This window comes from Neofelis nebulosa, chromosome 10, assembly GCF_028018385.1.
Source record: "Neofelis nebulosa isolate mNeoNeb1 chromosome 10, mNeoNeb1.pri, whole genome shotgun sequence".
NCBI classification, from domain to species: domain Eukaryota; kingdom Metazoa; phylum Chordata; class Mammalia; order Carnivora; family Felidae; genus Neofelis; species Neofelis nebulosa.
The window spans coordinates 20,892,479-20,918,722 of record NC_080791.1 but is presented as its reverse complement, the minus strand read 5'-3'; the positions used below and the strand labels follow the sequence as shown (position 1 = coordinate 20,918,722).

General features: G+C 37.6%; 2 protein-coding genes across 2 annotated transcripts; one reads left to right on the top strand and one right to left on the bottom strand.

Moving 5' to 3' along the window:
• Positions 1 to 7,166: 7,166 nt before the first annotated feature.
• On the bottom strand, positions 7,167 to 8,105 carry LOC131488560 (olfactory receptor 10D3-like). Its single transcript, XM_058690431.1, has one exon. The coding sequence runs from the start codon at positions 8,103 to 8,105 to the stop codon at positions 7,167 to 7,169; it is 939 nt and encodes a 312-aa protein (XP_058546414.1).
• A 13,226-nt stretch (positions 8,106 to 21,331) lies between these two features.
• On the top strand, positions 21,332 to 22,261 carry LOC131488503 (olfactory receptor 10G9-like). Its single transcript, XM_058690384.1, has one exon. The coding sequence runs from the start codon at positions 21,332 to 21,334 to the stop codon at positions 22,259 to 22,261; it is 930 nt and encodes a 309-aa protein (XP_058546367.1).
• The last annotated feature ends 3,983 nt before the right edge of the window (positions 22,262 to 26,244 follow it).

Sequence of the window (26,244 nt, the reverse complement as noted above, 5' to 3'; positions counted from 1 at the left end):
CCAAGGCTTTATGCAGATGCAAACTAGTGGTACTGGAGGCTTGGTACAACTAGGAGAAAATAGCCCATCTGTGAAGGACTGAAGTTAAGAGAAGCTAATACTATGTATTATACTATATACTAAGTAGTAAGTAGTATACTATTTAGTATACTAAATACTATGAGTTTTCAAATACCATTGCCTTAAGAAAACACATTTGCTTTTACATACAGTATCTGGTTTTGTTTATGATTATTTTTTAAAGGAAACAAATAAGACATTTTTATGGAGTTGCTAAAGAGCGAGAAATGGTTGAGATTCCAATTTATCTCATAAGTGAAATTTACAAATTGAGAGAGGGTAGCTAACTCAACTTACAACATGTGACTCCTCCAATGTCATTTCAATCAAAATGGATCAACCATTTATAGCGAGTTTAATTTGTTTATTGTGTTTAATTCATTGGTAAGTAGATGCAATCGAAACACAAATAATGCAAAAAAAATTATTTTATTAAAGAAACAGATTAAGGAGGGTTTCTTTCATTTTATTCGAGTGAACATACATATATGTATATATACATATATAAAATCTAATAATGTGCTCAGGAAGGCTACTTCTAAGAAGCTTTCTATACTCTGCCATAGAAATTCACAAGTTCCCCCACGAAAACCAATATGGAATAAGTCCAAAATTGTTAAGACAGGCAGTATAAGTAACAACTATAAGTCCAAAACCAGTGTGGAAGGGGTGCCTGGGTGGCTCAGTCGGTTGAGTGTCAGACTTCAGCTCAGGTCATGATCTCACAGTTCACAAGTTCAAGCCCCAGGCTCTGTACTTACAGCTTTAGATTCTGCGTCTCCCTCTCTACCTGCCCCTCCCCGACTCATGCTCTGTCTCTCTCTGTCTCAAAAATAAATAAATGTTAAATATATATATGTATATATATGGAATAAGTCCAGGAAGATGAAGTACATTTTATAATAACATGTTTCCACTTGGGGGGGTTATAAGATGAAGTACATTTTATAATAACATGTTTCCATTTGGGGAGGTTATGAGTTGACATGGTGCCATTACCCACATCTTATACAATATCTCCTAAATAAAATCCGCAGAAGGATATTCAAAACTTGAAATCATGCCAGAAATCAATAACATAAAATAATTTTGGGAAAAAAAAATCTCAGAATCTGGGGAAATTGCCCAATAGTAGGAATACAGATAGGCATTATCTGGAACAGCAAAAAAAGAAAATTAGAGAGAGATTGGAAATCGTGACCTATCCATGAACTGACCTCTAATAAAAACAAAAAAAAATCAGGTTAAGGAATAAGAAAGAATGAGGAAGAGTAAGTCTGGAGTCTGGTCCCAAATCCATCACTTTCTGACTCTGACTATGCCATCTTCCCATATATGCTCTCCTCCATCAATTCTCCTTTCTACAGCCCTTGGCAAATAGCAATTTTTCCATGCAACACAGCCGGAGAACTGCAGTTAGAGGGAGAAAGGAGCCAGTTCCTTGGGCATGTGGACAAATAAGGAGAAAACTCTGTAATGCGCTGTAGGTGACAAAAGTGAGAGACACGTGGTCTCTAGTAAGAGGAGTCAAGGGAGTGCCAAGTTTAGATGAAGAGAAACTTGATTAAGATTTTTTGTAAAAGTAAGAAAAATTCCCACTCACAAACCCAATGGTAAAATTTAAAGGCTTTTCCCCTGTTCAATTACAATCTGAGTATTAATAATTTCTATGCCCCAAGTTACATATTATCATAACTTTGTGTGCTATAGCCCTTAAAGAGTACAGTATCAGAAAATATTAAAACAAAAACAAATTGTGTAGTTTAGGAAAATCTAATGCTTAAATTGCTTTTAAAATTTCGGTACAGTGCAAGCCTGTTTTTGGTGCTGGTGTATATGGACAATGACACAACTTGATCATGTTAGAATATAAAAATATCTTTAATCAAGTCCAAAATGTAAAAAATGTATCACTCATTTTTTTTCTAACAACTAAGGTATAAAACAATAATTTAAAAAGCAAAGTTTTAAAAATTCTACAGCTCTTGGAGCATCTGGGTGGCTCAGCTGGTTAAGCGTCTGACTTTTGGTTTTGGCTCAGGTCATGATCTCACAGTTCATGAGTTCACGAGCCCTGCATCGGACTCAATGCTGAGAACATGGGGCCTGCTTAGGATTCTCTCTCTCCCTCTCTTTGCCTCTCCCTGGCTCACGTGTGTGCTCTCTCTCTCTCTCTCTCTCTCTCTCTCTTCTCTCTCAAAACAAATAAACTTAAAAAAAATCTACGGCTCTTTATAGTTAACCATGTGGGTAAAAACATCATACATATACTTACAATTTTATACAAAACAAGAGAAAAGACCCAAATTTTTAAAAAAGACAGATATTAACGATATTGGAATCAATGAGTGACCAAGATACAGCATAGCATCTTCCACCTCAAAACCAAATGTCAAGATAGCTAATAAATGGATTTAAAAGTTTTTCTTTCAGGAAGTAACTGAATAAAAGACAAACTTTTGGCAAATCTAATTATGTAGACAGTGAGAAAGTGCAAAATAAATAACAGTAGATTGAGCATGAGAATATAATAACAGATACAAAGAAAAAAGTCGAGGTAGTTATTCTGATGAATTAATCCCACATTAATCCCTGGAGTGTGCTTGTTAAAAATAGGGATTTCTGGTCCTCTCTTCAGACTTTATGAATCACAATCTCTAGAGGATGAAACAGAGGAACTGTATTTTAAAATTGCAATCTCCAATCCCAGACTCAAGGTGATTTAAACTAGCTAAAGTGTGAAAGTCACTGACTTAAATAAAATAAAAATTTTCAGTAGGAAAGTATTCATCAAAAGAACAACTCAAGGGAAAAATCGAAAATCAGAATAAATTGATGGTTATGAAAAAAAGAAGCATTTTTTAAGAATTGCTTATAAAAATCACATTACAGCTAGAAGACATTATAGACTATTTGAAGAAACAGATAATCCTCCTGTGTTCTTTTCCAGAGCACAAAAATTTAATCAGTATGTTTATCTGATTTATTTTATAAAGGTAACAGATGGAACTAAAAATTGATTTTAAAAACATGCCACCAAATCCATAATTCAAATAGATGTGAATCTCTGAATAAAGTTCAAATGAGTGAATTTTAAGCAAATACTAAAACACACAATATCAATGACTAGTTTATTCTAAAAGTCCACAGACAGATTAATATTGGGAATGCATTAAATATTAAATAACAAGACAGCAGGTTAGGTATCATAAAGTTAAACAGAAATTAAATTCCCAATTTTTAATCAAGTAAGTTCCAGGTAGAATAATGAGTTTATTGTTTAAAGTGGATGAAAGACCTAAATGGAAGACAAAAAAACATCAAAATCTGAAAGGAGAAACAGGCTGCAACCTCTTTTGCCACAGCAACTTCTTTTTTTTTTTAAGTTTTTTTAATTTTTTTTTTTAATTTATTTTTGACAGAGAGAGAGAGAGAGAGAGAGAGACAGAGCATGAGCAGGGAAGGGGCAGAGAGAGACAGAAACACAGAATTCGAAGCAGGCTCCAGTCTCTGAGCTGTCGGCACAGAGCCTGCTTGGGATGCTCTCTCTCTCTCCCTCCCCCCCCCCACCCCACTCATGCTTTCTCTCTCAAAATAAATAAATAAACATTTTAAAATAATGTGTTTATTACAGTGAAGGTCCTTGTCAATGGAGAGCCTTCTTTTTCCTAAAAAATAGGAATACCAAGTTACTGGTCACCATGGTGTGTAAAGCATTTTTAAAGTATTTTGAACAATATTCATCAAAATCCATTTTTTAAAGTGCTGTTGCATTCATTTCAAGGGTGCCATTTCAATTTATTTCACAGTTCCAGCTAGGAGGAGTGGTAGTGTTCAAGTTAGCCAAGTTCAGGAACAGAAATTGAATAATATATAATAATATATTTGATGCATCTTGTCTCCGGGTAAGTGTTATGGGTTTCCATTTTTGCTGATTTTTCTGTTTTTCTTTCTTCCTTTGTCTTGATACTTTCATCTAGAACTAGTTTTCACAGTCTGTTCTATTTTCATTCAAAGTCTTTGTCCCAATCATGTATTGGGTATTTGTTCCATGTCTGTCTTCTCCAATATGTTTTGTACTCCATAAAGACAGAGACAGTATCTATCTTTCTCACTACTCCATCCCCTTTGGATAGCACTATATAAATACATAAATAGTAAACTGAAAATACATATTTGATGTTACCCTAAAAGCTGTCCTTCTGACTTAATTGTATTCTAGGTTAGTCACTGATTAAAATGTTAAATAGTAACCTACAAATCATGTAACTATCTGAAATGATGACGTAAGAACACTTATAATTTGTATTTCTTAATGACAAGTGAATAATTTAAGCAATAAGAGCTATCTGCTGGTAGAAGAAAGGGATCACTGTGGAATGGGGTGTTTGGAGAAAGTATTATGGAAATGGTTGAGGATGAACAAAAACCCAAAAGACACACGGTTCTCATAAAGGTAGAAAGGGTTATAGCGGATGCTCTAAATCAAGAAGACCATGCAAAGAAGTATGTAGTGCGGGATATGTCTTTAGCATATGAAGTAATTCTAAATGAAGAATTACAACAGAAAAAAAAAATTAAATAAGGTGGACATATACCTGCGATGGAGTAGTTAGAAATACAATGATAAATTTTTTGACATTCTCTTCAAAAGGTGGAGCCTAATTACTGTCCCACTGAGTGTGGGCTAAATGTAGTGATTCACTTTTAACAGAAAGAAAATAAAAGTAGGAACGATGCTACATGACTTTGGAGACTTGGTCATAAAAGGCATTTGCCTCTTCCTGTTTAGACTCTCTCTTGGATCACTCACTTTGGTAGAAGCCAGTTGCCATTTTGTGAAGACATGTAGGGACTATATGTAGCAGAAGCCCAAGTAGTGATTGAGGACTGAGGCCTCCTGCCAACAGCAATGTAATGAGCCATCTTGGAAGCATATCCCCCAGCCCCAATCGTGCCTTCAAGTGACTGCTGCCCTGGCCAACACTGTGACTACAAACTCATGATAGATCCCAAGACAAGACTGTACACCTAAGCTACCCCAGGATTCTTGCCCCTCAGAAACTGTGTGAGACAATAAATGTTTTAAACTGCTAAATTTCAGAGTGATCTGTGGTGTCATAATACAAACAAATGCAATAGCACAGGTTGTGCCAGAGATTCAAGAACATTCAAATGAGGTAAATAAGGTGACCCTTGAATGATAAAGTAGTGATATTAGCAACCATTATACTAAATCAACTAGTTGTGCGTAAATGCTTGACTTATATCATAGGCAGGTAGATGTTCCCACAAACAGTTTTTCCTTCTACTCTTTTTATAGGTAATTTAGTGGATACTCTGTTCTGATCCCATCTGACACCAGTCAGGTATACAGTTTTAAGTTAATCAGTCAGTGACTGACTGACTGAATGGATATTACTGTAGAGTGAAAAGAGTTGAGGTATTTATCTTCCCATCATTTCTCATTTCTACTTATGTCACTCAGAGTGCTTCCCTTATTATGGCCAATGTCTCACTATTTTACTATTCTGCAGTTACTTAATACCTTCGTGCCTCAGTTTTCTCATATATAATTTAGGAGAGTAATTATATCTGCCAAATAGAGATGCTGTTCATATTATATTAGTTAATATGTGCAAAATATTATACGTTAATGTGCAAAATATTAGAACAGTAAGTGGTATATAAAAAACAAGATATAAGGATAACTGTGACTGTACAGAAATTGATGGTTTTTCACTTCTTCTTATAAGGCAGTAAAAGTCTAGTTCTAGATCCAAATTCCCTTGTGTGAATACTTCTCTGACCATAGTTTCTTTGTCTATAAAAGAAGGATATCACAGTATCCACCCATTAGGATTTTGTGAATTAACTTAGCCAACACATGGAAAGTACTTATAACACCATCATACAAATAGTAAGATTTTAAATGTTAGCTATTGTTTTAGGTGTTGGAGTGGATGACTCTGAACAGAATTGATAATTTCCCTGAAATTCATTTGATTAAATGTTAAAATTTAAATGTTGAAAGATAAATAATAAATTTTGTTACTGGTTCAATTTTAATTAATTGCAGATATATTCTATTTTTTTAGATACATTATATTTTTAAGAAACAGAAAATATATACAGTGTATAGAGAATTCTGGCTCAAAACTGCTCTCCTCTACAAATTTAAAGGACTCCATTCTCTTATCTTGTAAGAATAGATTCATGACCAGCTTCTCGCTTGAGATATAATGAGTCAAGTCCAATGCCAGCCTTCTCTGAGGGCCAAAGGAATAAAGCTCCAGATGGAATTATTTTCCAATGGGAAGATATGCTAAAAGCCCATGTTATAAACTAAGTTTACACTTAAATTTAGCCAATTGTGCAATCTTATGTTTTAATTTATAATGTGTCGACCATAAAACCTAGTTTTGTTGAATGGCCAGGGAGAGACTGTAATAGAATAGAGTGAGGCATACATTTTGGAAGGAAGGGAGGGAGCAGAGAAGGAAAGGAGGAAGCAAGAAAGGGAGGAAGGGGTGAGGATGCAGGGATGGAAGACAGTCCATAGCCTCTAAAACCTTGAAGCTTTATGGTAACTGGTCAAACCAGAGTTCCAACAAGGACAGATTGTGCCCGGTGGAAAAGATACATTGTTTTGGCAAATTAAAAAAAGAAAAGGCAGGGGCACCTGGGTGGCTCAGTTGGTTAAGCTGCAACCCTTAACTTTGGATCAGGTCATGATCCTTTGGTTTGTGAGTTCAAGCCCCACGTCGGGCTTGCACTGACAGTGCAGAGCCTGCTTGGGATTCTCTCTCTCTGCCCCTTCCCCATTCTCTTTATTTCTCTGTCTCAAAATAAATACATAAACTTTTTTTTAAGTTTTGTTTTGTTTTGTTTTGTTTTGTTTTAAAGAGAAAAGCCTGGGTTAATCTGGAAAGTTTCCATGTGGGACTGAAGTAGAGGCTCAGCTGACCCCTACCATGTTGGCTGTCAGGACTCCTGAGAAACGACTGGTAGTAACTTTGCCCAGCTCGCTATTTGGCAACAGTCTGGTTCTCGGAGTAGTGGATCCGAAGCAACTCCCCAAAGAATTTCAGAGAGGAGTTTCCCCTCTACCTTTCTTCTATCCCAGAAATGTGGACCACTTGAGTGAATACTTGCCTCAAGGCCAATTTCACATCCTTGTTTCTCAAAGTGTAAATCAAAGGGTTAAGAGAAGGAGTGACAATGTTATTTAACGCCTGAATAACAGAATCTAGCCAGGGGCTAGAAGCGGGCCTGAGATAGATGAGCATCACTGGACCGTAAAACAAGAAGATTGATATCAGGTGGGCACTGCAGGTTGAAAAAGCTCGGCGCCTGCCTGCAGAGGTGCCGATTTTCAGTATGGAAATGACGATGTGGCCATAGGAAGTAAGGATAAGGAAAAAGCATGTCAGAGTCACAACATCCACGTTAGTAAAACTCACGGTCTGGGCTACAGAGGTGTCTGCACAGGCCAGCGGCAGCAGCCCTGGGATATCACAGAAGAAATTATCCACCTCATTGGGGCCGCAGAAGGGTAACTTAAAGACCAGAAACGTGAGGATACTTCCATGTAGACAGCCGCCCAGCCAAGTGCCCAACATCAAGCCGGTACACACCCTGTGGCTCATGATGACTGTGTATCGCAAAGGGTGACAAATAGCCACGAAGCGGTCATAGGCCATCACCGTGTACAGGAAGCACTCAGTGCCACCCAGGAAGTGGTAGAAGAGCTGACAGGCACAGCCCTGGTAAGAGATGGTCCGGCTTGGGCCCATTAGGTAGAGCATCATTTTGGGGGAACTCACTGAAGGGAAAAATATGTCAAACACAGACAGGTTTCCCAGGAAGAAATACATGGGGGTGTGCAGGTTAGAGGAAACCAGAACGGTGAGGAAGATGAGCAGGTTCCCCAGCAAGGTGAAGAGGTAGAAGGCCAGAAAGAGGACAAACAGCATATTCTCCAGCCCTTCAGTATTTGGAATTCCCAACAGGGTAAACTCCGTCACAGAAGTGTAGTTCTGCATGTTTGTGCCTCGGGGGGTCCTGGAAAAGTACAGTGATAATCGTGATGTGAGACCACAAATAACTGTGAAAATCTCTTCCTATAGAATTCTTTCTGAAGTGGTGGCTACAAGCAAAGGGAGGTCAAAAAGGGAAAGGAGACCCACACTAAATCTGGCCTTGGAGCTAAGTCATATGTCACATTTGGCCTCAGTTTTTTCATATATTAGATTAAGTAGCAGAATAATTTATCTTTATAGTTGGCAACCTCTCGCAGGAATCAACTCTTTCTAAATTTATTTATTTACACTGAGAGAGAGAGAGAGAGAGAGAGAGAGAGAGAGAGAGAGAATGAGAATCCCAAGCAGGCTCTTCACTGTAAGCCTGGAGTCTGACATGGGGCTCAAACCCATGAACCATGAGATCATGACCTGAGCCAAAATCAAGAGTCAGACACTCAATGGACTGAGCCACCCAGGAATCAGCTCTTACTACCATTTTTATATAGTTTCTCCCAATCTGATTTGTTGTCATACAAACTGGCATGTTTCAGAATCCTCTTCTCCATGGAAAATTTGTCATCAGATGACAATCTTATTTTAATATCAGGATGTCATAATTAGTTGGTGGTAAATAGGCCAAACTGTGCATAATTGTGGTAAATAGGCCAAACATATGCACATAAAAATATGAATCTACATAGAAATGATACACACTTGCCTATTATTACTTTCCACAACACTCTTTCCATTCTCCACTGTTTATATTCAAGGAAAAAGTATACAATTCATATTTATTACTTACCCACACACATACAAAAATTGGACTGAATCTAGAAGAAGGCATTAGGTAACAGAAGATAATAGAAATAACTACTTCATCTCACTAGAAATGTATCTCTCTACAGCTAGACTTTATTTCTATACTACAGATCTCACAAATCTAAATTTCAATGACATTAATATCATTTAGCTTTATTAATTAATGTCAGTAGATAAACCTTTAAAAAAAACCCTCAGTTATATTTTCAAAAGGACAGTATCTCCTGTTCACTTGTGTCCCATTTTATGTTAGGCTTCCATATCTGTCATTGGATATAACTGATTTCCCTCTGTGATCAATACTCGTTCATAGAAGATAATCTGATAAATCCATTCATACCAGTTTATAAATTGCTGATCTGTTACTGTTTCCTACATTATTTCCATTTCACAAGGATCAAGTCTTATGTTATGGATAAAAATCTCAGTAAATAGAATTTCTGGAAAGATTAGAGAAATAGAGGGAAGAGGACCTCTTCAGACCATTCTTGAAATCCATCTTTGTAGCCAGGACCCTGTAGAAAGCTTGTCCTGCTCCAAATGCTTGAATGGGTTTTTATTCCAGCAAAAATAGAGAGACAAAAAGACTCTTTTGCAGCCCAGAGTGCAATTTAAACATTGAGCTTGGGCCATGGCAATCAATCTAATCTCACAAACATTCATTTTTTATCAACATGCTGGAAATATACAGATAAATAAAATAAAGTATTCTCCCTGTGAAAGCTCATCTAGAGTTATATAAAACTGGTTTATAACCCTCATTCTATCTCTACCACTTGCTAATGCTGGGGTCATAAGCAATTTACTTAACATCTCTGGGCCTCATCTCCTGCAAAAGAGTAATGAATCATAATATTGTCTGCCTTATAAGGTCTTTGTGAGGATTGAATGAGATAATGAGCATGAAATGTTTAGCTCAGTGCTTGGCACTTAGTGGTAAATGTTCAATATTAGTTTAACAACTAATTTCATCCATATAAGATGGTGATAGTGTAGGTGATACTATGGTTATAACAAAAGCAGATGTGATGAATATATAAAGTGGGCTTAAAAAAGGATCTGTGAGAGGGGCGCCTGGGTGGCTCAGTCGTTGAGTGTCTGACTTCAGCTCAGGTCATGATCTCGCGGTTTGTGAGTTCGAGCCCCGCGTCGGGCTCTGTGCTGACAGCTCAGAGTCTGGAGCCTGCTTCGGATTCTGTGTCTTGCTCTCTCTCTGCCCCTCCCCTGCTCATGCTCTGTCTCTCTCTGTCTCAAAAGTAAATAAAACATTAAAAAAAATTTTAAAAAAAAGGATCTGTGAGATTTCAAAAAGCAGAGAAAACATAAATATAGTCAACTGATCTTTGAAAAAGGAGCAAAGGCAATACAATGGAGAAAAGGTGGTCTTTTAAACGAATGTATCTGGAACAAGAGGGCATCCATATGCAAACAAATAAATCTAGACACAGACTTTATATCCTTGACAAAAATTAACTCAAAATGAACCATGGACATGAATGTGAAATGCAAAACTATTAAATTCTTAGAAGATAACATAGAAGAAAATCTGGATGACCTTGGGTGTGTACCTTTTAGATACAAAACCAAAGGTACCACCCATGAAAGAAAACGAGGATAAGCTGAACTTTCATTATCATTTTTTAAAAGTCTGTTTTGCAAAAGGGCACTGTCAAGATAATGAGAAGAGTAGCCACAGACTGGGAGAAAATATTTTACAAAAGACACATCTGATAAAGGGTCAACATCCGAATTGTATGAAGGACTGTTAAAAATCAAAAATAAGGGGCACCTGGGTGGCTCAGTCGGTTAAGCGGCCGACTTCGGCTCAGGTCATGATCTCACGGTCAGTGACTTCGAGCCCCGCATCAGGCTCTGTGCTGACAGCTCAGAGCCTGGAGCCTGTTTCCGATTCTGTGTCTCCCTCTCTCTCTCTCTCTGACCCTCCCCCGTTCATGCTCTGTCTCTCTCTGTCTCAAAAATAAATAAACGTTAAAAAAAAAATCAAAAAAAAAAATCAAAAATAAGAAAACCAACAACCCAATTATTAATTGGGCCAAAGACCTTAATAGATGCCTCATCAAAGAAGAGGTACAGATGTCAAATAAGCATATGAAAAGGTGTTTTGCATCATATGCCATCAGGAGAATGCAGATTAAAACAACAATGAGATATTACTACAAACCTATTAGAATTGGCCAGAATCCAAAATACTGGCAACACCCAATACTGGTAAGAATGTGAAGCAACAGGAACTTTCCCTCATTTCTGATAGACATGTAAATTGGTGCAGCCACTTTAGAAGACGGTTTGGCAGTTTTTTACAAAACGAAATGTACTCAGGGCTCCTGGGTAGCTCAGTCAGTTGAGCGTCCAACTTCGGCTCAGGTCATGATCTCATGGCTCGTGGGTTCGAGTCCCATGTTGGGCTCTGTGCTGACCGCTCAGAGCCTGGAGGCTGCTTTGGATTCTGTGTCTCCTTCTCTCTCTCTGTTCCTCCCCCACTTGCATTCTGTCTCTCTTTCTCTCTCAAATATTAATAAAAGATCTTTAAAAATTTAAAAAAAAACCCTAAATGTACTCTTAACATATGATCCAGCAGTCATTCTCATTGGTATTTATTCAAAGGAGTTGAAAATGTATGTCTACACAAAACCCGGCACATGGTTGTTTATAGAAGCTTTAGTCATAATTGCCAAAACTTGGAAACAGCTAAGATGTCCTTCAGTAGGTGAATGAGTAAATAAATAATGCTATATCCAGAATTGGAATATTATTCACTACTAAAAAGAAATGAGCTATCAAGCCATGTAAAGATATGGAGGAATCTGGGGCGCCTGGTTGGCTCCCCAGTGAGTTAAGCACCCCACTCTTGATTTAGGCTCAGGGCATGGTCTCACAGTTCATGAGATGGATCCCCGCATCGGGCTCCATGCTGACAGTGCAGAGCCTGCTGGAGGTCCTCTCTCCTTCTCTCTCTTCCCTTCCCCTGCTCATTTGCATGCAAGCTCTCTCTCTCTCTCTCTCCCTCTCTCAAAATAAATAAGATAAGCTTCAAAAGAAGATATGGAGGAATCTTAAATGCATACTACTAAGTGGAAGAATCCAAGCTGAAAAGGCTACATACTGTATAATTCCAATTACGTGACATTCTGGAGACAGTAAAAAAAAAGTCAGTGGTCACTAGGGTTTGAGGACAGGGAAGGGATGAACAGGTAGAGCACAGATTTTTAGGGCAGTGAAAATACTCCGTGTGATACTATAATGGTGGATAGATGTCATTATATATTTTCAAAACCCATGGGATGTACAGAACTGAGTGTGGACCCCAGTGTAAACTAGGGGCTTTGAGTAATCAAGATGTGTCACTATAAAGGTTTATCACTTCACAAATGTACCACCTGGTGGGGAATGTTTGATAATCGAGCAGGCTGTACATGTGCAGGGGACTGTGGTAGATGGAAAATCTCTGTATTTTCTATGCAGCTGTGCTGTGAACCTAAATTTGCTCTAAAAAAATAAAGTCTTTCTAAGGGCGCCTAGGTGGCTCAGTCGGTTGAGCATCCGACTTGAGCTCAGGTCATGACCTCACAGCTCGTGAGTTCGAGCCCCATGTCGGGCTCCACGCTGACAGCTCGGAGCCTGGAGCCTGCTTCAGATTCTGTGTCTCCCTCTCTGTCTGCCCCTAACCCACTCGCATTCTGTCTCTGCCTCTCTCGGAAAAAAAAAAAAAAAAAAAAAAAAATTTAAATAGTGTCTTTCTTTAAAAAAGAAAAGAGAGAGACACCCAGATCAGGAAAATGCTATTTTCATTAGATCCACAACAGAGTATTATGTAAATATACTGGCAAAATTAAAAGATCTCTCTATAGGCTGGAAGTGCATAAATTCTCCCTTTAATTTGAACCCTTCTGTTTCTAGATCAGCAACCAAATTCACAAAGATATCTGGTCCAAGCTTTGCCTTAGGCAAAAGTGTAAATTTCACAAATTACCTTATATCCACTTTCAAAATGCTTCTCAGTCCTCCCCTGCAATCCGCACTCAATGCCTCCTCTCCATCCAAACCTATTCTCAAGAAAGAATGTGACATCAGTCCAAAAAAAAATTTCTAAGGATAGATGTTGCATAATCATAAAGTCATTTGGAAAAGTACTGAATTCCCATCACAGAAGATTTTTAAGCAGAATCTATAGGCTCATCTCTTGGGGAAATGAACAGAGGAATTATTCTCCTGCTGCAAAGGAAAGCAGACAACATGTTTTCTTCCAACTTGAATTTCTACAATTTTATATTATTAACTTTTTATAAATTTTGTGTTGCACTATCACCATATTTGCATTTTAAGCCTTCGTCTTAAATGAAGGAATGAAAATATGCCTGTTGAAGGAAGTTCTCTTATCGATAAAAGAGTGGGCTGATATTGATAAGCTGTTGCAAGTGGAGATAATTTCTAATTTTTATACTCTCTGTAAAGCAGAATTCACAAAGATTCTATCCCCTTCAATATCCCACCGTCCCTGCACACACCATTCTCTGCCTTCTCCCCTTGATTTCTTTCAGTGCAGACTTACTAATGGGTCATTGAACTCAGCCACATATAAGAATTTTCTTAAGTTCCGTGATTCTCCTTCTTCAGTTGAGCAGGGGAAATGACCGGGACAAGTACAAAGTAGAAATAAGACACAGAGAATGGAAAGAGTCATAAAAGAAGAACATATGTTAAATAGAAGCAGGTAAAGTTTTAGACACATGCCAGCTGATGGAAAACCCATCTAACATGATAGAGACGTTTTTCTGGCCTCTAGGCAAGAAGAATGTGTTCCTAAAGCTAACATTCTATTTTAGCGTAAGATGCCTTGAACCCGAGACACATAGATTCCACGCTCAGCCCTGCTATGCAGTCTGGTCCTGAAATTCTGGGTTTATATTGGCAAACGGGAGAGTTCCTTTTGAGACAGTATCTCCAGTGGCCCACTACTCAGACGTACTGAGCATGAATGAGCAAAGGGAATAATTAAGGCCTTCCTCTCTTTCCTCATGCCTCTTCCCCATCACAAATCTCATTATTTCATAATAACATATATTCATTGTAAAAGTAGCATTGCAACCTTATACGCCACTTGGTCAATATTCAAAAAAGCAAGACAATACACCGTACCTCCTCTACCTTAACATTAGCAATGTTAACAGTTTAGTGTTTTCTTTCCAATCACTGAACCACGCGGTTATGGTATAGTTTTCTTAAGTTTATTCATTGATTATTTCTGAGAGAGAGTGCGTGTGTACACAAGCGGGGGAAGGTCAGAGAGCGAGAAAGAGACACAGAATCCGAAGCAGGCTCCAGGCTCTGAGCTGCCAGCACAGAGCCCGACACGGGGCTCAAGCCTGTGAACCCCGAGATCATGACCTGAGCTGAAGTTGGACGCTTAACTGCCTGAGCCACCCAGGCACCCTGGTTATGGTATATTTTTAACTGCTTCCAATCATACCACATATGCAGTGTTGCAAGTCTACCTTTTAATTTCTATTTTTAAATTAACAGTCTTCCTTGTACTTCCCAAAACAAGTAAAGCAGGTAGGCAGGTAGATAGGTATACATACAAGGTACACTGTGATGAAACTCTGAGTTCATACGGTTATCTATACTTGAGACCTTATTAAAACTAAGCTCACCTAGGGCACCTGGGTGGCTCAGTCAGTTCAATGTCTGACTCTTGACTTCAGCTCAGGTCATAATCTCAGGGTTCATGAGCTCATGTCGGGCTCTGGGCTGACAACAGGAAGCCTGCTTGGGATTCTCTCTCTCTCCCTTTCTCTCTCTCTGCCCCTCCCCCGCTCATGCTCTGTCTGTCAAAATACATAAGCTTTTTACAAAAATAAGTTTACCTAAATAGAAATGCTATAAAAATTATGAATATTACGGTTTTTTAAGATTATTGTCAAATTATGTACCTTGTTGGCAGTAGTGTTTAGGAGAGCCAATTTACCAGCATTACATAATAACATATTCAAAAGTTGTAAAGATTATTTCATAAGCAACTGACAACTAACTATTTTTTAATATTCATTTCCAGTAACTCTTAAGGCTTAACATGTTTACAAGCTGTCTATTTATGATTTTTCCTTAAAGCAACTGAAACAGTGTGTTGATGTAAGGTTAGACAAATAGACAAATGGAATAAAAGAGAGAACACGAAAACATACTTCCTGGATATATGGATAACTGACGTTAAGTCAAAGGTGATACAGAAGATCATGCAGAAATTTTTTTTTCAATAAATTATGCAACTCGATCAATAAGGAAAAGATAAATTTAATCTCTTACCACATACCGTATACCAAATCAATTCCAGGGTTTCGTAAATTCAAATTTGTAAGGCACACAGTGCAACTTGTCAAGTTAAATTGGGGAAAGTATTTCTGACCCAGATATAGAAACCAGTAACAACAAAGTAAACATTGACAATTTTTGTTGCTTTCAAATTGAAAATAACATTAAAAGACTAACAAAGAAAACCAAAAAGAAAAAGTGAAAGTCAGTGATGTTATTTATAGCACATATTACTAATAAGGACTCAGATTCAAAAATATGTAAAGAACTCCTAGAATACATATTTTATTATTTTATTTTATTTTACTTTATTTCACTTTATTTTTAGTAAGTATATTGTAAAAGTAAGCAATCCAATATTAAAGCAGGCAAATGACTTGACCGGTTTTCACCAAAGAAATGCAAATAGCCAATAAACAACAGCAAAAAATCTGCTCCATCCCTTGAAGAAATAGGGAAATGAAATTTTAAATTGCAATGAAATTTGCTTAAAGTAAATGTCAAAATCATCAATTACTGGAACTTTCACATTGCACGAAGGGAGTATAAATTTATAGAACCAAAAAAAATTTATAGAACCACTTTAGAAAATAGTTTATCATTTTCATGTAAGGTGAGAGATATTTTCCTCATAAGACAGAGAGTTCTCTATAGAAATCCATACACATGTGGATCAAAATAATGTATGAGTATTCAAGGCAGAATTTTTTCAATAGCTAAAATGCGAACACACAAATGTCTACCAAAAGTATGCTTTACAATGGAATAATACACATCAATATAAGGAATGAATTTACAGTGATGTATATCTATATGTACATGTCACTGGAACACAATTTTAAATAATAGAAAATGGACATTAAATAGTAGTACATGGTTCCACAAATATAAATTTTAAAAAGGCAAAGTTATTGTCTAGTTAACTTCAAAATTAATAAGAAATCAGAATTACTATAGATGTCATAATAGTTGAGTGGGAGAGGGCTGGCTTCAAGGAAACGCCTGTGAAGGCTTCAAGGTTGCTGGCAACATTTAACTTCTTAACTTGGACGGTGGTAACATACGTGTTTGCTTGACAATAAACTTTAACTGTACATTTATGCTTATGCACTTTTATCTATATAAGTTATATTTCACAGCACAAGCAAATGACTAAAGTAGAAATTAAATACAATTTAAAAATTTTATGCGATTTTAAGTAAATTAAAAATAAAAACAGTTTAATTAGAGGTTTTTCATTCTGGCCTGTGATATGACAACAGGAACTGGGTTTATTCTCCCACCATAAATATAGAACTTGACCAAAAAATATATAAATGGGTATTTTCATCTATTGGACAACAGGCAGCACGAGACTGTAATCTCTGACAGAGGAAAAATAAACGTGAGCACTTATGCTGGGAGGCACGTTCTGGACCATGATATATGAAAAGAGATACTCTTGCTGAATACCAATTTGTCTTTCAGAAAATTGAAGAACTAAGAAGATCTCCTATACATTCTATGATTCCAGCATTAACTTTGATACAAAAACTAGTTAAAGACATTGCAAGAACAGAGCTACTGATTAATATCCTTTAGAAACAGATGCAAAACTTCTTAACAAAATTTTATCAAATCAGGTCCTTTATATACGAAAAATAACTATACCTCATGATCAGGTGGGGTTGATCCCAGGAATGTAGGTTTGGTTTAACATTAAAATTCAAGCAATATATTTCACCATATTAACAAACTGAAAAAGGAAAACTATAGTATCATCACAATAGATGCAGAAAATGCATTTGACAAATCCCCAAATGCGTCCCAGATAAAAACTGCAGCAAATTAGGAATGGAAGGGTCAACTTATTAAAGAGAAAAACAAAAACAAAAAATTACAAAAAACCTCACACCTACCATCATACTTAAATTTTAAAAAGCAACATCTTCTGCCTAAGATCATGACCAAGACAAGGAAGTCCACACTTACCATTTCTCTTCAACATTATATTAGTTTCTAGAGGACAATTAGGTAAGAAAAAGAAATAAAAGTCATCCAGATTATAAAGAAGAAGTAAACTATATGTGTAGACAACATGATCATCTATCTATATAAAAAATCTGATGGAATATCTAAAAAAGCTATCAGAGCAGATGAATGAGTTTAGCCAAGTTGTAGGATATAACTATTATAAAAAATCAATTGTATTTCTATTTATTCACAATGAATAATTACCATTTAAATTAACATCAAGAAGGAGCACCTGGGTGACTTTCGACTTTGACTCAGGTCAAGATCTCACGGTCCATGAACTCGAGCCCCTCATCAGGCTCTGTGCTGACAGCTCAGAGCCTGGAGCCTGCTTTGGATCCTGTGTCTCCCTCTCTCTCTGCCTCTCTGCCACTCGTGCTCTGTCTCTCTCTGTCTCTCAAAAATGAATAAACTTTTTTTTTAAATGTTAAATAGTGTCAAAATAAAAAATAGTGATAAATCTGACAAAAGATGTGCTAGAACCTGAACATGGAAATTATACAACATTATTGAGAAAAAAGAGATACCCAGTATTCGTGGTCAGATATTGTTAAGATGCCAATTTCCCCAAATTGATGTATAGATTCAATGCAATTCTAATGAAACTGTCAGTGGGCCTTTTTGGTATGATTCTAAAATTTACACAGGCATATAAAAGACCTTGAATAGCAAAAACAATTTTTTAGGAACAATGACGTTGGAGAAGTGGTCCATTGGTAGCACAAGTTCAGGCCCAATGATGAACTTGTGTTTGTCACAAGTGCATGGGGCTTCGCCCTTCTCTAGTCTTTGTTAAAATATTACCAGAAGTCCCAAGAATGTGGGACCAAGAATGGGTGGCCTTAGCTTGCCTCTACCCGTGTGCAAACAACAATCAGCACAGAATTCTTGATGGTTTCAAGTTCTGGCTCATTCATCACCTAGAACGCCACTGGGTTTTAGTGAAATAAAAGGCTAAAAAGCTGAATCACTCCTTTCTTGTTCCTGAAGAGGATGAAAGTTAGCAAATGTCATTATCTCCTAAAGGAAAAAGGGAGAGAGCAAGTTGTGCAGTATTCTTAACACACTTTGCTAAGTAATCCCTGAACACTAGCTGGGCAACAATAGGGGTTTGGGCCAAAGTGCTAATATAGGAGAGAAAATTAATGGGTGTCTACTTTTGGAAAGGAAAAGAAAATTCCTATGTTATGAAGATGACATGAGTCTATATAATCAAAGAGAACAAAATGGAAGTTAATAGCTTTCGTAAGAGTATATAAAAGAAATTGGGTAAGAGTTTAAATTACCAAAATTGTTATCATGTATTTTATAGCAGCATTTTGAAATATATGAACTGGAGTTAAATTGCAAATAATTCTTGAAGTAGCCATTCAAGACAGCATTATGATTTTACCTTGATTATACATATACGCCTCATTCTAAATGGATAGCCCACGTGAGAAAATTGTGTACTATGATAGGCTAATTGATAGAAATATTAATGTGGAAAGCTTCAATTCCTCAAAATCCATCCTATAGAGTCATACAGGTGAACACTTCTCTCAGCAAAAGGCTAGTAAGGCTAGCATTTTCTTTCCCCCAAACCAACAGTGCTGTGGGCTTCTGCTGGTGTTAGATCAGGTTTTCTTGGTTTCACAAAGCCCTTTTCCTGATAACTAAGACATACATGAATTCTAGAAGAAAAGTGTATTTTCCCTCTCTTGAGTTATATTAATTCAAGATTTTAAAAAACCCACTTTCACAGAAAATGTGAATATATTCTAAGAAGGTACAAAGGCAGGAGACCCTGAAAAGAGAGAAAATCTCTGAATCAGACAAGGTGAGGTAGCATCATCCATTCTGGACTAGAAACCTGCACAGCCTGCCAAGCCATGGAGGGAGAAAGTTTAATTAGTAAGATGTTTATCTAGTGTGAGTAGTACTCAGATCATCCCTGGAGCAAACTCCAGAGCTCCTGTTCATACTGGTCATAATGACTAGAAAGTAAAAAATTCATCAAGGAGACTACGAGCCTCACCAGAGAATTGTCCCTTTGGGGACTAAAGCCCATATTTTCTACCTTTGAATTTAAGGAAGAAATCAGAGAAAAGAACAAAACAAAACATTCCCAGGGCAAAGAATTCTCACACCCAGAGTGTCATTGTTATTTATTTTGGAAATTAATTTTGAGCAAAATAAAATGCTTTCTGGAATGGTGGCCCGTCATATATAAAACCAACTTCAAGGAATTTGGAAAAGAATTCTGAGTGTTTATCATAATGGGGAAGCATTATCTTCATCCATGAGGACTCAAGGGTGAAGGCAGTATCTCCTGAGATATCAAATCAATTTTAAGCTCTGTTGTTTAAAATGTTTGTTTCTCTGGCTTGTTTTTTGTGGTTTCACATATGCAAGAAGAAGAAACATCCTACTCATTAAAGACTGAGAGTTTCTTTTAATGTTGAATTTTGCCTCATGATCCAAACCTTAGCTGTAAATTGGTAAGCAGCAAAAATTGGCAAACCTTAGCGCTTTCCATCATTGGGAATTGTGGGGTGATTATGACGTATTTATGTTTATCATTTTGTTTTTATTGTTCTTCAGCTTTGGCTTATATTGATTAGTCATGGCTGCCAGGCCAACTTTGTACAGTTTTATAAAATACTCAAAATTTTATAAAATCACAGTCAATAAAGGGCTTTATCTGTAAACCTTAGCATTACAACTCTGAGTTGAAACAATAGAAAATTCTGTTTTTATCATATACACCAAAATAGAAACACATTGCTGACATGACTGTATATACTAGAAGCACCTTAGAAATCAGTAAAGATTTCTATCTTTTCTACCAGAGAGGCCCAGGTGTCCAACCAGATTTCTCTTCCTTTCTTCATGACTATTTGTTTTCTCTTTGAATATATAATTTGGAAGACCTTCAGATCATGAAAGAAAGAAAGAAAGAAAGAAAGAAAGAAAGAAAGAAAGAAAAAAAGAGGAAGGAAGGGAAGGAAGAATAAAGGGGAAGAAAGGAAGGAAGAAAGGAAGGAAAGAAGGAAGGAAAGAAGGAAGGAAGGAAAGAAGGAAGGAAGGAAGGAAGGAAGGAAGGAAGGAAGGAAGGAAGGAAGGAACTTACAGTCTGAGCCCTGGAATAATAGAAATCCTAGAAATAATAAAAATGATTTCAGACTACATATTTTCCTTTATTTTTCAAAGAGCATTGGTGTCTGTTTTATAGTGAGTATCAACATTCAGTTCTGGAACTCAAACCTCAAACATGCCATTTGGTCCTTCTAAGTAAGCAGATCTAATTCTTCATGGAAGCTCAAAATATATTCTGAGATGATTTGATTACAATTCAGAAGGAGGATGATTGATTGCCTAGAGGGAGATATAATAAAAATTTATAAATAGAAATAAATATAGGATAAGAGGAGGTGAGGAAAGTGATAGTACTCTGACCATTACTGACTGCATTAGTTCGGTGTCAGATTTCACATATGATGAGGAGAGTATGATCATGGTTTACTGTAGGACAGATGAACTGGTTCACTGAGATGCTAAATCCTAGGAGTTCTTCCCTAACACATCAGCTGGCTGCTGACCAGGGAATTTTAGGAAGGCAGCTTTCTCAGCCATTATGGATGAAGCTTTCTTTATAAATGTATATTTATAGTGGAAATTCTCTGATGATCAAAGAGACTGAATCTGTATATATGGCAGTGTGTGGTTGTGTGTGTGTGTATTTTGTGGGGGGTGTGGGGTAGGGGGATGGTTAGAGAGAAAAAAAGAAAGAGAGATGCTTGGATCAAAGCTCATCCATGGGAGAGCGTGCCAAAGTTGCTGGTTTGGGTATAACTTTTCTAATTCTACAGAAAACAATACCCAATTTACCCCTCTTTTCTATTTGGTTGATTTGGGTAAAGCAATAAGGAAGTGGATAACCCCCCTCAAAGCCCCACGTAAAGCAAAAATGTCATGTAACATTTACATGACAATTTACATCTTGCGTTTCCATTCAGTGAAAACAAAGTTGTCACAATATGATCTCAGTAAATGTTGAACTTTCTTTGCTTTTGGTAGGGACAGAGCTCCATATATGAGAAGAAATGAGAAACATGAGCGTAGTGACAACGTTCATCCTCACGGGTCTTCCCCATGCACCAGCACTGGACATCCCCCTCTTCGGAATCTTCTTGGTGACTTACGTACTCACGGTGGTGGGGAACCTCCTCATCCTGCTGGTGATCACGGTGGATTCCCACCTCCACACTCCCATGTACTATTTCCTGGCCAACTTGTCCTTCATCGACATGTGGTTCTCCACCGTCACGGTGCCCAAAATGCTGATGCCCTTGGTCTCCCCGGGAGGCGGGGCCATCTCCTTTCACAGCTGTGTGGCCCAGCTCTACTCCTTTCACTTCCTGGGGAGCACCGAGTGTTTCCTCTACACAGTCATGTCCTACGACCGCTACCTGGCCATCAGTCAGCCGCTCAGGTATGCCAGCCTGATGGGTGGGAGAGCGTGTGCCCTCCTGGCCACCGCCACGTGGCTCAGCGGCTCTCTGCACTCTGCCGTCCAGACCACACTGACCTTCCGCTTGCCCTACTGTGGGCCCAGCCAGATCCAGCATTATTTCTGTGACGCACCTCCTATCCTCAGACTGGCCTGTGCAGACACGTCCACGAACGAGAGGGTGATCTTTGTCAACATCGGAGTAGTGGCCTTGAGCTGCTTTCTCTTGATAGTGCTGTCCTATGTGTCCATCGTCTGTTCCATCCTGAAGATCCGCACCTCCGAGGGGAGATGCAGAGCCTTTCAGACCTGTACCTCCCACTGCATTGTGATCCTTTGTTTCTTTGTTCCCTGTGCTTTTGTTTACCTGAGGCCAGGCTCCAAGGATGCTGTGGACAGGATTGTGGCAGTTTTCTACACTGTGCTGACTCCCCTTCTAAACCCTGTGGTGTACACCCTGAGGAACAAGGAAGTGAAGAAAGCTCTGTTCAAGGTGAGAAGTAAGTCAGTATTCACCGAATAATGAAGAAAGGCCACATATGACTGGCTCCTTTTTTATTTATTTTTTAATATTTATGTATTTATTTTGAAAGAGAGAGAGAGAGAGAGCATGCACGCAGGAGAGGAGCAGAGAGGGAGAGAGAGAATCCCAAGCAAGCTTCATACTGTCAGTGCAGAGCCCGAAAAGTGAGATCGTGACCTGAGCCCAATGAAGAGTCCGTCGCTTAACTGGTGCCCCAGGTGCCCCCTTTTTTATTTATTTAGAATTAAATTAAACCACCAACATGAACATTACACTTGTAAGGACTATTTCAATTATTCGATCTTAATTTTTTAATTAAAATTTAATGCAGTTTAATATTTCTTTCTACATTATTTGCCAGAATCCCAGTATAAACAGCCATTTAATGATGATAATCTGGCAGGAAGGATGATTGCCTATTCTTCTCTTTTATGTTCTACAAAGTAGATTATCAGAAAAGTAGTTTACTTCCATCCCCTGTACAAATATTTTCCAGAATTGCTCTCCAGGATAATTCACTTACATTTTATTTTGTGCAATTTAAATCAAAGCTTACTAAAGATCCCTTTTTTCCATTTTTAAACCTTTATATTGAAAAATAATCACATATAATATTTCCAATTCATTAATATAGTACATATATGATGAAATTTTTACATTACACCAAAAATACTTAATTCTTAATAATGGCTTTATTTATATTTATGAGTTAACTAAAACTGTATAACTCTAATTTCTTCACTTGGAGTGATTTTTTAAAGTAAATATTTGTCTACTTATGCAATCCATGCACTATTTGTACTGAATCGGTCATGGATACAACTACCTAGATTTTTGTTCTGTATTTACAGAGTTACTGTCTTTTCTCTTAAATGCAAAGCTTCTATTTTTAGCAATCTTAAAATTATTTCTGTGAGTAAACAAGGGACAGATAACAAATATGTGAAAAATAAGAAAATAATCTTAGAGACACAAGGATACTACCAAAGAATATTGAGAGTACCTCACAATTTTAAAAGAAGACCCTAGGTGGTACTTCCCATGTAATTATATTGTCTTTAGTTCACACTTGTTTGACTTAAAGTGTAAAATGGACTTTGGACGCCATCTGGGAGCTAAGACGTGAGCCATGAAGCTTGAAAGCAGTCATTCAAATACACACCTCAATTGATAGCATAAATCAATTTTTCAGAAAATAAATCCTTCATTCAAATGTCACATGAATCCTGTTAATGCCAACACTGCCTGGCATACCAAGAAGGGAAGAAGAGAAAACTGATCGGCAGCTGTTAGAACTAGGGATCACTTCTGAGACTCCTCAGACTTGGGGCACCTGTCTTCCAGAGACGCTTTAGCAAGACAACCCATCTGTGCTCGTTTGTATATCTGGTTCTAAATAAGCTCCACATCTATGATGAGAAGAAAACCATACTATCTATAAAAGCATGACCTATATAAACCAATGCAAGAGGTTAATTACTAGTGTTCATTCCAATAAACCAGACCGATATGGCCTATTCTACAGCCCTACTAAATTTGCAAAGGAGAAAACTGACGACGAGTTAGATCAAAATTCCTTAGCCACTGGGTTCACTTGGATGCTTTCCAGTTTCTTATAATGTCCTACTATTTTACTTAACTCACAATAGCACAAATGTTATAGGACATTTACCGAGCGTTATGTGTGTCTGTATTGATGAAGGCCATCATCCGGTGAGAGAGAAAAACAAATGTAGCATCATCCAGGGAACAGTGTACTAAATATAATGGGTGTTTAAGGAAAGACCCATTAATAGTTTTCACTTGGAAATATGATGAAAGATTTAAAATTCTTTTTTTTAATTTTTTTTAATTTTTTTTTTTAACGTTTATTTATTTTTGAGACAGAGAGAGACAGAGCATGAACAGGGGAGGGGCAGAGAGAGAGGGAGACACAGAATCTGAAACAGGCTCCAGGCTCTGAGCTATCAGCACAGAGCCCGACGCGGGGCTTGAACTCACGGACCGTGAGATCATGACCTGAGCCGAAGTCGGCCGCTTAACCGACTGAGCCACCCAGGCGCCCCGAAAGATTTAAAATTCTATAATGTGTAGTAAACACAAGCATGTTGAAAGTGATTTAAATTTTTAATGATTTATAAGATAAATATCAGCATCCTTTTTTAGCTGAAATTGTTATTGAAATAATTGTAGAATCACGTAAGTTGTATGAAATAATATGAAGAGATCTGTTGTATAACTTTGCTCAGTTTCCCCCAATGGCAACAATTTGTAAAACTACAGCATAGTATCACAACCAGGATACTGACATTGATTTAATCCACAGATCTCATTCGCATTTTCCCAGTTTCATTTGTACGTGTGTCTGTGTGTGTGAGTAGATGTGTGCTAATAGCATACAATTATAACACCTGAGTAGTTTTGCGTGTCTACGACCACAGTAAAGATACTGAACAGTTCCAAGACTGTAAGGATGTCTCATGTGAGGAATTTTAGCTAATATAAAAATTGACCACTGAATAAAGTTACCAAATGTTAGTAGTTTAATGGTTAGAGGGTTGGATAAAACAAATTAAAAAAAAAACTTTTTTATGTTCTTTTTTCTCTTTCCTGCTTGAATCTACCTACTTATCCATTCAATATATAAATATGTGTTAAGTGGCAATTGTGTGCTATGTTCCATGAGCACCAAGATTAGACAGACACAGACCTCCTTTTCAAGGAGCTTATAGTCCCAATATAAAAGAATCATGGGTGGGGGGGCGGGTCAGTTGGTTAAGCGTCCAACTCTTGGTTTCGACTGAGGTAATGATCTCACAGTTTGTGAGTTCAAGCCTCCCATTGGGCCCTGTGCTGATGGTGTGGAGCCTGCTTAGGATTCTCTCTCTCCCTCTCTCTCTATGCCCCTCCCTTGCTCTCTCTCAAAATAAATAAATAAATCAACTTTAAAAAATAATAAACTAAAAGAAGCATAGGGGCACAAGAAGAGGAGTCAGAAAATTTAGACAAAGTCATTTAGAGGAACTCATACACAACCTAGGAAAAAGGAATTTTCATTTTGCAAATTTTGGAAAGGTATTGAAATACAACAGATGTAACAGTAATGTGATAGCATTTACACTTAGAGATTATAATTAGTAGCAACATGGAAGATAGTTTGCAGGAAGGCAGGCTTTAGGGGAGAAGGATCAACTAAAGAGGCTTTTCAACTGTATCTCAGAAAAGAAAGAAAAACACATTCATGACAACCCAGGTCAGGCAGAAGCAGCAGGAGTCGAGAGTGGTGCGGTGGATGGCAAATGGTAACTAATTGCGTGAGGAGGTCAAGTCGATGGAGAAGTTAGGATGCTTTGGAAGTTGTGACATAACACAGTAGAGGAAGTAATAAAAGTGCGTTCTGAGGGTAGAATGAAAAAGTCTAATTTTGGAAGTATTTGGGTTAAGTACCTGACGAAGTTTCAGGTAAAAGTATCTGGTTGGCAGTGTAGTTGAAGGTAAAGCCTACAAGGTTAAGTAAGTAGAAGGGTTGTTCACTACATTCTGTGGTTTGTGCTGGCCTTAAACATCCATTCCCTATACGTGGAGAAGGAACCGCCTCCCATTCAATGGGCAACATAAGGAGGGGCCAGATCAGGAAAGGGTAACCGCCACCTTTCTTACTTTTCCAAAGCAAACCCAAGAAAGATAGCCTGGGAGATCTGTACAAATCTGTTGTTGAAGCTTACAGAGTTATCTCACACAATAATACCCAAAGACCTTTATAGAGATTGTAAATTTAAAGAGAACTGGAGATAGTGCTTATAAGAGCAGCTGCTTCTTGATGGCATGGTCCTGGGAGATACCAGAGGATAAAGGGCCAAACTGTGTTCTTCCAGTTCCCAAATGCTATTGAACTATTCCGCTATGGAAATTACATTTACATCGCATCAAGAGCATATTTGAAGGAGATTAGAAAGAAATGAAGTCCAAAGCTGTAATTTGAA